Source organism: Lontra canadensis, unplaced genomic scaffold, assembly GCF_010015895.1.
Source record: "Lontra canadensis isolate GAN:19392208 unplaced genomic scaffold, GSC_riverotter_1.0 scaffold72, whole genome shotgun sequence".
NCBI lineage: Eukaryota > Metazoa > Chordata > Mammalia > Carnivora > Mustelidae > Lontra > Lontra canadensis.
Genome location: NW_022631066.1, coordinates 9,134,832 through 9,150,095, shown reverse-complemented (window position 1 = coordinate 9,150,095; position 15,264 = coordinate 9,134,832). Strand labels below are relative to the sequence as shown.

Genomic DNA, 15,264 nt, shown 5'->3' with positions numbered 1-15,264 from the left:
ATTCAACATAGTACTAGAAGTCCTAGCCTCAGCAATCAGACGACAAAAGGAAATTAAATGCATCCAAATCGGCAAAGAAGAAGTCAAACTATCACTCTTCGCAGATGATATGATACTATATGTGGAAAACCCAAAAGACTCCACTCCAAAACTGCTAGAAGTTGTCCACGAATTCAGTAAAGTGTCAGGATATAAAATCAATGCACAGAAATCAGTTGCATTTCTCTACACCAACAACAAGACAGACGAAAGAGAAATTAAGGAGTCCATCCCATTTAGAATTGCACCCAAAACTATAAGATACCTAGGAATAAATCTAACCAAAGAGACTAAGAATCTATACACAGAAAACTATAAAGTACTCATGAAAGAAATTGAGGAAGACACAAAGAAATGGAAAAATATTCCATGCTCCTGAATTGGAAGAATAAATATTGTGAAAATGTCTATGCTACCTAAAGCAATCTACACATTTAATGCAATTCCTATCAAAGTACCATCCATTTTTTTCAAAGACATGGAACAAATAATCCTAAAATGTATATGGAACCAGAAAAGACCTCGAATAGCCAAAGGAATATTGAAAAAGAAGGCCAAAGTTGGTGGCATCACAATCCCAGACTTCAAGCTCTATTACAAAGTTGTCATCATCAAGACAGCATGGTACTGGCACAAAAACAGACACATAGATCAATGGAACAGAATAGAGAGCCCAGAAATAGACCCTCAACTCTATGGTCAACTAATCTTCGACAAAGCAGGAAAGAATGTCCAATGGAAAAAAGACAGCCTCTTCAATAAATGGTGTTGGGAAAATTGGACAGCCACATGCAAAAAAATGAAATTGGATCATCTCCTTACACCACACACGAAAATAGACTCAAAATGGATGAAGGACCTCAATGTGAGAAAGGAATCCATCAAAACCCTTGAGGAGAACACAGGCAGCAACCTCTTCGACCTCAGCCGCAGCAACATCTTCCTAGGAACATCGCCAAAGGCAAGGGAAGCAAGGGCAAAAATGAACTATTGGGATTTTATCAAGATCAAAAGCTTTTGCACAGCAAAGGAAACAGTTAACAAAACCAAAAGACAACTGACAGAATGGGAGAAGATATTTGCAAATGACATATCAGGTAAAGGGCTAGTGTCCAGAATCTATAAAGAACTTAGCAAACTCAACACCCAAAGAACAAATAATCCAATCAAGAAATGGGCAGAAGACATGAACAGACATTTCTGCAAAGAAGACATCCAGATGGCCAACAGACACATGAAAAAGTGCTCCATATCACTCGGCATCAGGGAAATACAAATCAAAACCACAATGAGATATCACCTCACACCAGTCAGAATGGCTAAAATTAACAAGTCAGGAAATGACAGATGCTGGCGAGGATGTGGAGAAAGGGGAACCCTCCTACACTGTTGGTGGGAATGCCAGCTGGTGCAACCACTCTGGAAAACAGCATGGAGGTTCCTCAAAATGTTGAAAATAGAACTACCCTATGACTCAGCAATTGCACTGCTAGGTATTTACCCTAAAGATACAAACGTAGTGATTCGAAGGGGCACGTGCACCCGAATGTTTATAGCAGCAACGTCTACAATAGCCAAACTATGGAAAGAACCTAGATGTCCATCAACAGATGAATGGATAAAGAAGATTTGGTATATATACACAATGGAATACTATGCAGCCATCAAAAGAAATGAAATCTTGCCATTTGCGACGACGTGGATGGAACTAGAGGGTATCATGCTTAGCGAAATAAGTCAATCGGAGAAAGACAACTATCACATGATCTCCCTGATATGAGGGAGAGGAGATGCAACATGGGGGTTTCAGGGGGTAGGAGAAGAGTAAATGAAACAAGATGGGATTGGGAGGGAGACAAACCATAAGTGACTCTTAATCTCACAAAACAAACTGAGGGTTGATTGGGGGAGGGGGGTTGGGAGGGGTGGGGTTATGGACATTGGGGAGGGTATGTGCTATGGTGAGTGCTGTGAAGTGTGTAAACCTGGCGATTCACAGACCTGTACCCCTGGGGATAAAAATATATGTTTATAAAAAATAAAATTAAAAAAAATAGGCTAAATAAATGGCAGGTTACCATGAACAATAAAACCAAGAGAAATTTAAATTTTCTAGGAGTGACACTTTAAGTTAGGTCTGGCATTTTTTTTAATAAAGATTTTATTTATTTATTTAAGAGATAGCACATGAGTAGGGGGAGGGGTAGAGGGAGAAGCAGACTCCTTGTGGCCCTGAGCAGGGAGCCTGACAGGACTCCATCCCAGAATGAACCTGAGCTGAAGGCAGACACTTAGCCGACTGAGCCACCCACGTGCCCCAAGGCCTGGCATTTTAACTGTAAAACTAAAAGAAAAGGCCGTATAATCACCAAAATAACTCATTCTTATAATTACTTTGCTTTAAAAAATATAAGCCAGGGGTTTGTTTTTTTTTTCCTTACCATAAAAAAGTAGGCTAGTTAGAAAAAACAGTTAGACTAGGATCCTACCTTTATATCCTGTGGGTTGATGTCAGGATTTGTTTGACACTGCAGAGGTCCCAGAGTTTGGATATGAAAAATGTAGAGGAGAAATTCGTCCCGGGCAGAGAATGGCCAACCCACCTCCAGAAGGGTGTCACTGATGGTACTCGGTCCAATATTGTGCAGCTACAAGAAAGGAACGAGTAATGGTACAGCACAAGTCAGGAAGAGGAAATCAAGCTCCATGTACTTCCTACCCATTCTAAAAAGTATTTTGGGTTTTAACGCATCTGGGCTATGATGGTGGCAATAGGAAAATACCATCTATATAAGCAAGAGGAGCTCTGAAAGCAAGAGGCGCTGGTGCTCAGAGAAAAAACTTCCTTCTGTGAAGCTCTGAGGGCAGATTTCCTTAGCAAAGACCACATTCACCATGTCTGATCCTTGTGATGTTTACCTAAAATTTATATTCATTTAATCGCAGGGCTAGAAATGCAATTTTAATGCTATGCTTTCAAAACCTACTTATTTTTTCTTTGCATTGAAATCTGCCTTTTTCCTGACTACTGACTTGTCAATTGCAACCATATGCAATGCACTCTCTTTCACCCTCTGGAAAAATGGTTATCCATCAAATGCCAGAGATGGTCCAGGCTCACCACAGTTCACTTCAAGTGCACATTTCAAAGCTGAGCTCCTTCTGTTTTAATCAGCGACTCTCAAAGAGAGAGAGGCCACCTCTCATAAAGAGATGAGTGTTTTAAACTCATGAAGCCTGTACTCACAGGACAAAAAAACAGCTTGGGAAAGTCACGAAATGTATTTAAATTTATTGTGGTTTTGAAAATTCACTCCAAAGTTAACAGGGAACTTTTTTTCCCCACAGTTCTGAAAATTATAATGACCAAGAAAACAACTTATAATTTGGTTTTGCTTATTAGGTGGCTCATTTAATTCACTTTGTCAAAGCAACACGGCATGCACTGATAACAGTATATTTTGGGACAGGACAAAGCATGTAGGAAACACGTGATGATTGCTTTTGTCACCACTGATTATTACCCTAAAATTTAATGATTCGTTTATGCTAAGATTAGAAGCAGGGCTTCTCTGAGAATGATTGAGTTTGAATATGTTTGCAAACATTAAAATTTCACCATTCCTAAGCAGAAACCGGTGCACGCAAGGCCTAATGAATTATTTGACAGCATTTTTTTTCTAGCAAGGTTCTTAATCCTAGTAGCCTTGGGGACTATGTTATCCTTTTGCTATCAAGAGAGCTTAGGGCAAAGCTTTGATCCAGGTAGGGATGGGGCTTCTGGTTCTGAACCACAGGTTGGGCAGATGACAGAGGTTTTCATGTTGACGCTATGCAGGAGTTCACACTTCTTTCCCACATATGTACACAGCTCATCAGTTTTAAAATGACTTCATTGTTAACTGTAGAGAATGCTATTCATGTCCCTTATAGCTTAAGATGAAAGTCACAGTCAGGATTACTAGGTCAGTGGAATGAGTTATGCAGGAAGGGGATAGAGAGCAGTAAATAAGGAGGGATCTCAAACAGAAGATGGCTTTTTCATAAGCTGCTGGTTTGCTTCTGGAAAATATTTTACTAATCAACTGACTATTTCAAATCTCAGAATAAGTTATTCATGTGTGTGTGTTATGTGTGTGTTTGGTACAATAGCAAATAATTCATAAAATTTTCTCTCTCTGGTACCTTCTGGTTGATGACCTTCAGTTTAAAGAGGTGGGTAGATTTTAAGGATATTTGAAAATGTAGGAAGAAGCAAAATAAAGTCCAGAGAGCTAGTCATTTTTATGCTTAAGCTGTCCAAACGTTAAAAAAAGGAGATGTAAGGAACATCTGAAAGAGAACAGTAACAAGATAAAATATTCTTGCTCTATAATGGCTCTCACTAAAAAGCAAGTGACTCATACTGTACCCCCTCCCCACACTGCACAAATCCAAGTGGTATATAAAGCTCAGATCTCAGGTCGGTGTCTTTTAAAATGCTATGAAGAGTTAATTGGTAAAGAGCATAAGATTAAATTCCTAACACAACTTTAAGACAGGTAAAACCTACCTCATAAATATGTTCCACCAGTGGTCCAACTCCTTCCTCTTTGCGGGGCTCCTCTTCTGGTTCCCAGTTAAGAATGGGCAGAACAATCTGCGGAGGGTGGGACACTCTGAAACATGGAATGTTTTGTTAATTGCTGGTGATGACACAGGTGAAAAATGCTTCACTAGTGTATGGTACACTAACAGCAATGGGTTATATATATATAATATATATATATATACATATACACACACGCAATATACTTGAGCAGATATTGCTATACAGAAAAAGGTATTGAAAGTGATGTTCAGCAAAATAACTAAAGGAATAGCAAAGGATCTGAAACATCTACAGGGACGCTTTTAATTCTTGGTCTCTAGCTCAGAGATAGACTCTTTTATCCTATCTCCTCTCTTGAGCACTAGGGAGCTCTCTTGGGACAGAGAGCATCCCTGAGTTGAGATAGATAATTTAACATATGGACATATAAATGCATACATCTATCTATAGGTCCTCTGTAAGTGTAAGTGTGTGTGTGTGTGTGTGTTTGTGTGTGTGTATACAGGGTATATAATCCCTGCTTCACCATATCAAGAAATGGGACTTTTTTGGTGGATAAAAATCTAGAATTCTGTGTTGTGTTAAATGTTGACTTGTGAAGAAATGTAGTTTTGAATTAGATACTTGAAAATAGAAAAGCCACTTGTATATTCCTACTTCTTAGATTTCTTTGACTTTTCATTAATGCAGCCACACCTCCCCCAAAGCCAGGTCCAGAGCCAAAATAAAGAGTTCTAGAGTTGTCCTCTAGATAACTCAAAGGTGAGACACAGAGAGACAGTTAAATGATGTAATCATGTAAGTAGGATATTAACTTGACACAGAGATATTCTTTGCCTGCAGTTTACACCTAGAACATGAGCACTGGCTGAATGCAATGCAGTACAAGGCATTATTCTACATTAAAAGCTGGTTCCAAACCAAATTGTTAATTTTATATTATCTTAAAAAGGATACTTCTCAAAAGAACAATGCTTCCTAGCAATTTTTAGGTGAAGGATCTTTGAAAGAATTCCTAGGCCTCTAGCTAAAAGTGACTTCAACAAAAAATCCCTCTTTTGGCAATTGGAAGTTTTAAGTGCCCTTTTAAGGGCATCAGTAATTAATGCAGCCCCCAGCAACTTCAAATGCTATCTTTATTCTACCCCGCTTCCCCAGTAATCTCTTTCTAAAGCAGAAAGCAAAAATTATTGGGCTAACGACTGACCCAAGGGCAAGTAATTAATTTCTGTGTGTCCTTATTTCCTCATCTGGAGAATTATGATAAACTCTGGGTTGTATACTACAATTGATTGGAAAACATCTCAAATGCTCTTTGTTGAAGTCACTTTGGCTGCATTGTCTTCTAGGGGTGGGTGGAAGAAGTATAATTTTTAAACTGACAACCCACAGAAACGCTACTAAATTGTAAAACCCTTCGCTTTCATCCCTAATGGGCAACTATTAAATTACAAGTGCAGGGCACAGGCTAGCTGAGCTGGTACTTCAACATTGCCTACCCTTATGTCGGTTTGTTATGTCATGCTGCCCTTTTCCACTTGATTTGATTAAATCATGTTCAGATTAAGCACTGGGGACTTGGTGAGGAGAAGAGTACAGAACACAGATGGTTACTTTTATTTGAGCAAAGCCCAGAGAGTTTGGGCTTCCATCTCCGTGGAGTCTTCATGACCTAACCACCCAGAACTTTACTTTGCTCTTAGTTTGGCAACAGAAAGTTGACTCCAGGCTCCATATCCAATGTGAGGCTCTAGGGAAAAATCCTTATTTATTTACTTATTTGCATAAAGAACACATACAGAGCGGAAGCTGAGCACATTTTCTCTGGAAAGTTTTGTTCTTATAGTCATCTATCCTGGGGGACTGGTCATAAATATTCCAGTACCACAGAATTATAAATATTTAGAACTTGACAGGTACTATGGAGACTGTGTTCACAATCCCTCGTTTTATACATGAAAGGAAAAACTTGATGTTCAGAAAAGTAGGGGTTAGTTGCAGGTGAAGACTTCAGCTTACTCAGGTGTACTCAGGACTTTTCTATTTCCAGTGTACAGATGACTCTTGAAAAACATGGGTTTGGACTGTGCTGGTTCATTTATGCAGATTTTTAAATTTCTATGTGAATTTTCATATAAGATACAGTACGGTAAGTGATTTTTTCTCTTATGATTTTCTTCATAACGTTTTCTTTAGTTTACTTTATTGTAAGAATACAGTATATAACACATATGCAAAATATGTGTTTTTGAACTGCTTATGTTATTTGGAAGGCTTACTGTCAATAGTAGGCTACCCCAATAAGTTTTGGGGGAGTCAAAGTTACATGTGCAGGGGGTTGGCACCCCTAACGTCTGCATTGTTCAGAAGCCAATGGTATAATGCACCACAGGGGCCATGAAGTCCCAGTGATTTTAGTAAAGACACTTAAAGAAACTTCCTGCCCCATTTCTGTAACAAAATCTAATAGAAATCTGTACGGAAACAGATAATCTACGATAGGCCATACAAATCATGGCAAAATCATTCAAAAGCTATGGCTCCCAAAATTCAGTTATCTACTGTCTAAGACTTTTTCAGATCTGGTGAAATCATGACAAAAAATGGCTCTCTGAAGATTCCAAATGAATAAATGAAACACTTTCCACTGTTTCAAAATTACCATTTTTTTTTTTTTAGAAGGAAGGAAGGAAGGAAGAATATAATCAACTATTAGCCAAGGATAAACAGCCCTCACAGCTCTTAGTGAATAGTGCTCACATTCTAAGATGAAGGATAGAACATTATTCCACCTGAGACCCCCCCAGGGATAAGAAGATTGGGGTACCAGTATTAACACAAGACATTAGGAAAGGATTAGGGAAGCAAGGAATTAGGTTTTTGATAAGTTAAAGTCTGTATGCTATCAGAAGTTCAAATCTGATGCTGTGGTAGTACAGTCTGAATTATTCATTCATTATCATGTTTTCAAACACTGTAAGCCCCAAATAGCAGACTACTATTTATTGTGTGGAACAATGTTGGCTCTACCCATTCTAGCCAGTGTCTATACAGACCACCATTATTTATGATTGTAGTGTCCTGTGATCAAACCCACTCAATCCTGATTATATGACAAAGGACACAAGTTTATTACCCTTCATGAGCTCAATGCATGTGGTGCTGCCTCTTGTGGCCAAATTCTCTTGCCGACTTAATGCTAAATTAATCCTTTGTACCAACAAATGACATGTGAGTCTACTGAAAGACAGTGTTGACACCATCTGGCTTGGAGAGAAGTGGACTAATTCTCAGTATTTTCTTTCCCATCGAAGAAATAAATCCATTTGAGTTTATTTTTAAAATGATAAAAACAACACTGAACTGAAAAAGAGCTGCTAGAGACTGTGCGTGATAAAATACATTGGAATAAACACAACTGGCAAATAAAATGAGATTTTTCTGAAGACTGAACATGGAAGATTTTCAACACAGTAGCTGTTTGTTCCTTGAAGAATTAAACATTGAAACCAATATTTTTGCTGAGTATCTAGAATAAAGAGTTTTACTTTGCAAAATGGCTAAAAAGAACTCTAACCCTGTGTTAGAGAATAAACTGTGGTTAATTGTCAGACATTAATCCAGCAATTTAAAAAATTACACCCATACAAGAAACCCAATTTTAATTACCTGTTTTGATTATTGGTAAAATGAATAGAAAATTTCCTTCCTTTTTAACAGAGAAATACTGGTGTCATAAATGATGGCAGAAATATATTTATAAATATTTATCTTATAAAATGGATATATAAGAATAAATACAGCTACATTACACTCTCTGCTGCCTTGGACTGAGTTATGTTTTATAGAATAAAAACAGTTCCCCATTTAAAATTCGCTTTGGGATTAAAAGACAGTTTCAGTTTATTTTTGGTTAGCAAAACAAAGGTTAACAAAGCTTAAAGAAGGAGACAAAACTTCATATACACTAGTTGTAAATGTTAAAAGATATAAAAATGAGATAGCAAAAAATTGCTTATTTCTTCTCTGATTTCCTTTAGTGTTTTTCTCAATGTGAAAGAGGAGGGAATTAAAAAAGAAATGCACAAAAATGAAACATCTGGATTAGCTGCAAAGATCTACAAATCAAACAGGTCACTTCTCATGAGTCATGAGTTAAGAAGAAATCACGAAGGAAATTAGAAAACATTGTGACTGAAACCCAGCATATCAACATTTTGGTATGTGCTCAAGCAATTAGAGGGAAATTTATAGCACTAAATGCTTATGTAAGAAAAGAAGAGAGGTCTCCAATCAATGATCTAATTTCTACCTAGAGGAAGGAGAAACAGGGAAAATCCAACCCAAAGTGAACAGAAGGAAGGAAATAATAATAACATAAAGCAGGAGCTAATGGAACAGAAAACAAAGCAAATAAAAAGAAAAAAGAGGCACCTGAGTGGCTCTGGTCAGTTGAGCGTCTAACTCTTTTTTTTTTTTTTAAAGAAAGTTATTTATTTATTTAACAGAAAGAGCACAAGTAGGCAGAACAGCAGGCAGAGGGAGAGGGAGAAGCAGGCTCTTCCCTGAGCAGGGAGCCTGATGTCAGACTTGATCCCAGGACCCTGGGATCATGACCTGAGCTGAAGGCAGTCGCCTAACTGACTGAGCCTCCCAGGTACCCCGAGGGTGGCTCTTGATTTCAACTCAGGTAATGAGATCAAGCCCCAGGATGGCACCGTGCTCAGTAGGGAATCTGCTGGAAATTCTCTCGCTCCCTCTGCCCCTACCCCCACCCTGTGCTCTCTTTTTTTTTTTCTCTCTCTCCCCAAATAAATAAATAAGTAAATATGAAAAAGATAAAGAGAAAAAAAGAAAAGTCAATGAAATAAAAAAACTGGTTCTTTGAAAAGTTCACTGAACTCTAGCCAGAGCGATCAAGGGAAACATAGAAGGGAGTAAAAGATAAAAATCACAGAGCAGGGAATGATGAGGTCCCACATACATTAAAAGGAAAATGAAAGACTATCATGAGCAACTTTATGCCATACATGTAACAACTGGGATGAAGCAGATAAATTCCTTGAAAGACAAACCGAATGTTTCCTCCATAAGACCAAGATAGGATCTAAATACAAGACAAAACATTGGGAATGGCATGTGCTATGTATGGTGAGTGCTGTGAAATGTGTAAGCCTGATGATTCACAGACCTGGACCCCTGGGGCAAATAATACATTATATGTTAATAAAAACAATTTAAAAAAATAAATAAATACAAGGCAAAAATGTCTTCTTGCACCAAGTCTACTCACTCTTGCCCTGACAGTCCCCATCTGTGCAGTAAGAGAAGAAAAAGAAAATAGGGGCGCCTGGGGGGGCTCAGTGGGTTAAAGCCTCTGCCTTGGCTCAGGTCATGATCCCACGGTTCTGGGATTGAGCCCCTCATTGGGCTTTCTGCTCAGCGGGGAGCCTGCTTCCTCCTCTCTTTTTGCCTGCCTCTCTGCCTACTTGTGATCTCTGTCTGTCAAACAAATAAATACATAAATCTAAAAACAAACAAACAAACAAACCAAAAAGAAACCCCACAACACACACACACACACACGCACACACACACACACGAAAAAGAAAATAAAAAAAGAAAAGAAAGAAAAAGTTTAATCATGTAGTAAACAACTTAACTTTTCCCCAAAAGTGGTATAGCCTTTGCCCTCAGCTTCTGGAAGGTGAAGTCTAAGCTCTAGAAATTTTATGCCTGAAAGATGTATCTTTGTTTTTCTGGGGGCTTGGGGTCACACTGAATATTCTAACCATATGAGTTATCGTGGGGGTCGCCCACATCAGGAAGACCAACAGTGTGAGTCAGGGTGGGAGCCTCATCACATCGTATTAGACAACCTGGAGACAGATCAATTAAGTGGTTAGTCAGTTATTCAATTGATCATGTCTATGTAGAGGATCCCTAATAAAAACTGTGAACATTGAGCCTTGGGGAGTTTCCTCAGCTGGGGATACTCCATGCATCCTGTTACACATCCTTACAAGGAAAGAAACATCACCCGGATAAGAACAGAAGTCTTGTGCTTGGCTCTGCCTCAGGCTCTGACTATGCAATTCTTCCCTTGGATAATTTTAATTTTTATTATACTGATGGGTATAATAGCTTTCAGGGAGCTCTGTGAGTCCTTCTACGTGAATTATCAAAGCTGGGGGCAGTTTTGGGAAGCACACAAATCTGCAATTGGTATCAGAAGTAAGGGTAATCTCTTGTGGGTACTATTCCCTCTAACTCTGTGGTTGGCTAAACTTTTGCACGTACAGATTGGATTAGTCAGGGAAAAATCAAACTTTTTATTCATAGATGCCACGGCAATGCTATAGAAAATTTAGGAAATCAACAACCAATAAAGCTACTAGAATTTGTAAGCAAGGTTACCAAGATCTCAGCATACTGCTTGCCTTTCAAGACTTACTGTACATGCAGATCAATGGAACAGAATGGAAGGTCTTGAAGCAGAGCCTCACAGATGGCTAGAGGTGTCAAGTAAGTCGGTGGAGAAAGGATGGTCTTTCAGTCAATAGCATAGCAGCAACCTGATATTCTTATGCAACAGTGAACCTTGGATCTTACCTCACACCAGATGCAAATATTAACATAATCATAGACCAAAATGTAAAACTGCAAAACTTGTAGGAGAAAACATGGGAAAAAAAATCTTGTGACTCTGGGCAAAGTGAAGACCTTTTCCTACAAGGGATAAAAAGAGTACAAACTATAAAATATTTATTTGTTTATTTTTAAAAATTTATTTATTTACTTTAGGAAGAGAGAGAGGACAAACTATAAAATATTTAAAAGTTGGATTTCATACAAATTAAAAACTTATGCTTTTTGAACATCACTATTTAGAAAATAGTAAGCCAGGGGCTCCTAGATGGCTCAATCATAAAGCATCTGTCTTCGGCTCAACTCATGATCCCAGGGTCCTGGGTTGGAGCCTCATTGGCGGGCCCCCTGGTTAGCAGGGAATCTGCTTCTCCCTCTCCCTTAGTGGCTCTTTCTCTCTCTCTCAAATAAATAAATGAATAAATAAATAAATCTAAAAAAAAAAAAAGGAAAATGTTAATTAAATGGCTAAAAACTAAAAAAAAAACAACCTGAAGCCCAGGTGGGCAAGTGCATGGCACATCTGAACTCACACTCTGCTGGTGAGAATGCAAAATGGAAATGGCACAGCCACTTTGAAACAGGGTTTGGCGATTTCTTATAAAGTTAAACATACCCTTACCATACAACTCAACTCCATTTGTGAAAATAAATATCCCAACAAAGACCTTATGTGAATGCTGATAGCAGGCTTATTATTAAGAGCCCCAAACTGGAAACAGCCCAAGGGTTCACCAACCTGTGAATGGATGAATGATTTGGGGGCCTTCCATAGAGTGGAATACTTCTCAGCAATAAAAAGAAACAGACCACTGATACATGGAAGAACATGGGTGTTTTTTCAAATGCATTCAAATGCAAGTGAAAGAAGCCAGACTCAAAAGCCTATATTCTGTATGGGTGTATTTATATGATTTTTCTGAGAATATAGTGACAGAAGATAGATCAAGGTTGACAGAGCCTGGGGAAGGATACTGGGTTACCTACAAATGTGCATGAGAAGCTACATGGGGTGACAGAACTGTTTTACATTGAACATCCTTGTGGTGTCTTAGTCCTTCAAACCGAACGTCTAAAGAAAGAATTTTACTATGTATAATTTATTCTTCAATAAACCTGACTTAAGACATGCACACACACACACACACACACACACACACACACACACCAAACCCCACAGACCATGAAAAGGTACTTGCAACATGTGTACTTGTTAAAGGATTAGTGTCTCAACTCTAAAATAGGGAAGAGTTCCTTCCTATGAATTAATATGAAAAAATTAAGTCTCTTCTTAGAAATATGTCCTAAGAAATGAGCAGAAATTATACAATTTGGGAAAAATAGAGACAAGAAACACATGAAAAACCTACGCAGTCTTGTTTAGGAATCAGGGAACAGCAAATTGAACCTTCAGTTAGATAGAATTTCTCTCTTTTTTAAAAAAAGATTTTGTTTATTTGCCAGAGAGAGAGAGAGTACACACAAGCAGGCAGAGAGGCAGGCAGAGGCAGTGAGAGAAGCAGGCTCCCTGCCAAGCAAGGAGCCCGACACGGGACTCTATCCTAGGACCAGGGACCATGACCCGAGCTGAAGGCAGCGGCCCAGCCAACTGAGCCACCTAGGCGTCCCAGACAGTATTTCTTATCCATCAGATTGGCTCAAAATGAAAAATTTAACCGTTTTGTGAGTTAGTTAATAATGTGTAACAGTGAAGACTTTCCTCCATGTCTTGTGGAACAAGAAGTAGGTATAATTATTTTGAAATATAGTTTGGCACTATTTAATAAAGTTAGAAAGTTTACACTGTCTGATCCTGAAATTCTACCTCTAAGCAGGTACCTTCTGACATTCTTCCACATGTGTACCTGAAGATATGTACAAGGAATTTTGTAAAAAAGGAAAAAGAAAATTCCAACATGTTCATTAGGAGTAGAATGGATTAGTAAGTATGGTGTAGCTTTACCATATGAAACTTCTGCAATTAGAATGAATGGACTATAGGCACATGCCCTAAAGTGGGTGAATGTCAAAAATGTTCATTTGAATGAAAAAAAATCACAGAAGCATAAACAAAACAAGATTTTGTGTAAATAAGGTTCAAAGAATTCTCTTATAAGCTACATAGCATAATAATTTATAAAGATGCACCTGGAGACAGGCTGCCTGACTTGCATTCTAGCTCCCCACTTCCTAGCTTGTAGCCTTCAGCCCCTTGTGCCAAAATTTCCTCACCTGTGCAGTGAGGATACTGGTACATATTAAGATGTGCTAATGGGCTGGGGTAGCAAATGGAAGGATAAATACGTGCGAGGTATTATTATTCTTCTCTAATCCACTAGGTGGAGCCTCACTGGTCCCAGGACTTTAGGAAGGGCTTCCCCCATTGAGAGCATCAGGGGGCAGCAGTGAGCGAATGCATGGAGACCATGGCTCTGACTGCAGTGGCTCTAGTTGCCATTATAGAGGAGTGGGAACCACTCAAAATTATGGAAAAGGAAAGGGAGCTGGGGTTGCTGGAGCCCAATGACAATGCCCAGAATACCAGTTGCTGTTTTTAGCCAAGTCCTTGTCCTGAAGAATTAAGAATTACAATAAAATCAGTGGAGTCCACACTTGCCTAAGATAACTATGTACAGTACATTTCTAATTTTTTTTTCTTCCTCCAGGCATGGATTTCCCAAGATGGTAGTCATTCTAAGCCTTTTCCTTGACCATTGTCCTCCTGTCTCTCAACTGACTGCATATTGGTACCTTCTTCAAAGAATAGGACAGAAAGAAAAATACATAAAATGTAGATCCCATCAACCTTCACATCTAAGAGTTAGTCATTTGTTCAACTCAAGATGTGGTACGGTGAGGCTGAATTTTCATTATGCCAAAATAATTACTGGATAAGTGAGACTTTCATGCAATCACAAGTTTGTCAAATTTATCTGACTTCCTAGTCTGATTATTGAACTGTCAGTTTGGGGAATAAAGTGATCTCTCGTTTTGATATCCTTTGAGTTAATTACCAGATAGGGTTTACTGTAGTTTTCAGTGGAAGTCTAATGATAGGTAGAAAAGAATGAAAATTTATAACCAAAGTGAATTGTGATTGCTAATGCATTAGGAAAATTCCATATCGTTTTTACTAGTGTTTTTTCATAATTAAACCTGTTACTACAGTATACTTACTACAATATCTTGATTGTTACTTACCCTCTTATTTCTACTTGAGCTACAGCAGTGATGTTGATTTGCAGGCTCACAAAATTGCTGTCTGGGTTGTCCTTATTGGAACTAAAACACAGTGACAATATGATTTAAATATATTTTTTTCAAACATATTTTAATATGCAATCATAAAAAACATTCTGTAGATCAAAAGAACAAACATTACTAATACAATCATTCAGAAAACAATGGCGTATCCATTCTATAAAATCATCGCCATTTGAAAATGGAAATGCAAAGATTCTCTATGAGTAAGAGTAATATAATAACTTTCCACAAGGAGACATCTTATCTGAAAACACAACAGACATCTAGAAAAGCTAACGCTTTTTGTTTCAGTGGCTAAACCAAAAAGCAGTGAGCTGAGCTCATTTTACAGTTTCTGCCTTGGACACATTCCTTAACTTCTCTGTGCATCACGTTCATCGCCCATTAAATGCGAAAGTAAGGCACAGTCAACTCCTGATTCTCCATGCTAATAAAGAAGAGAACTAGCACGAATAATCCAAGAGCAGCACAGAATGGAAAAAGCGTTTGCGTTTGGTTCTGGAATGCATCATACCATACATTGTTTTGGCAGCAAATTTATCTTCCTTATGGTTTATTTCTGAAGTAATATTAAAATAAGTGTATATTCACTGCACGTTCGCTGGCTAAGGTGGGGGGGAGGGAGGGAATTAGAAGCAGAGCCAATGGCAGGAAGAAGTAAGACCCCAGGAATTTTGGCAGCTCATGCCAAGACAATTAGGAGATGACATAGATATTGTCTA

At 38.4% G+C, this 15,264-nt stretch overlaps 1 protein-coding gene across 1 annotated transcript in view; it reads right to left on the bottom strand.

The window, feature by feature from the left end:
• The window catches only part of ITGA8 (integrin subunit alpha 8), a 185,470-nt gene that overhangs the window by 39,902 nt on the left and 130,304 nt on the right, over positions 1-15,264 (bottom strand). The window contains exons 23-25 of the mRNA XM_032880917.1: positions 14,480-14,560; positions 4,592-4,697; positions 2,529-2,687 (exon numbers count right to left, since the gene is read on the bottom strand). Coding sequence (XP_032736808.1) covers positions 2,529-2,687; positions 4,592-4,697; positions 14,480-14,560 — 346 coding nt within the window. The remainder of the gene's footprint in view (positions 1-2,528; positions 2,688-4,591; positions 4,698-14,479; positions 14,561-15,264) is intronic.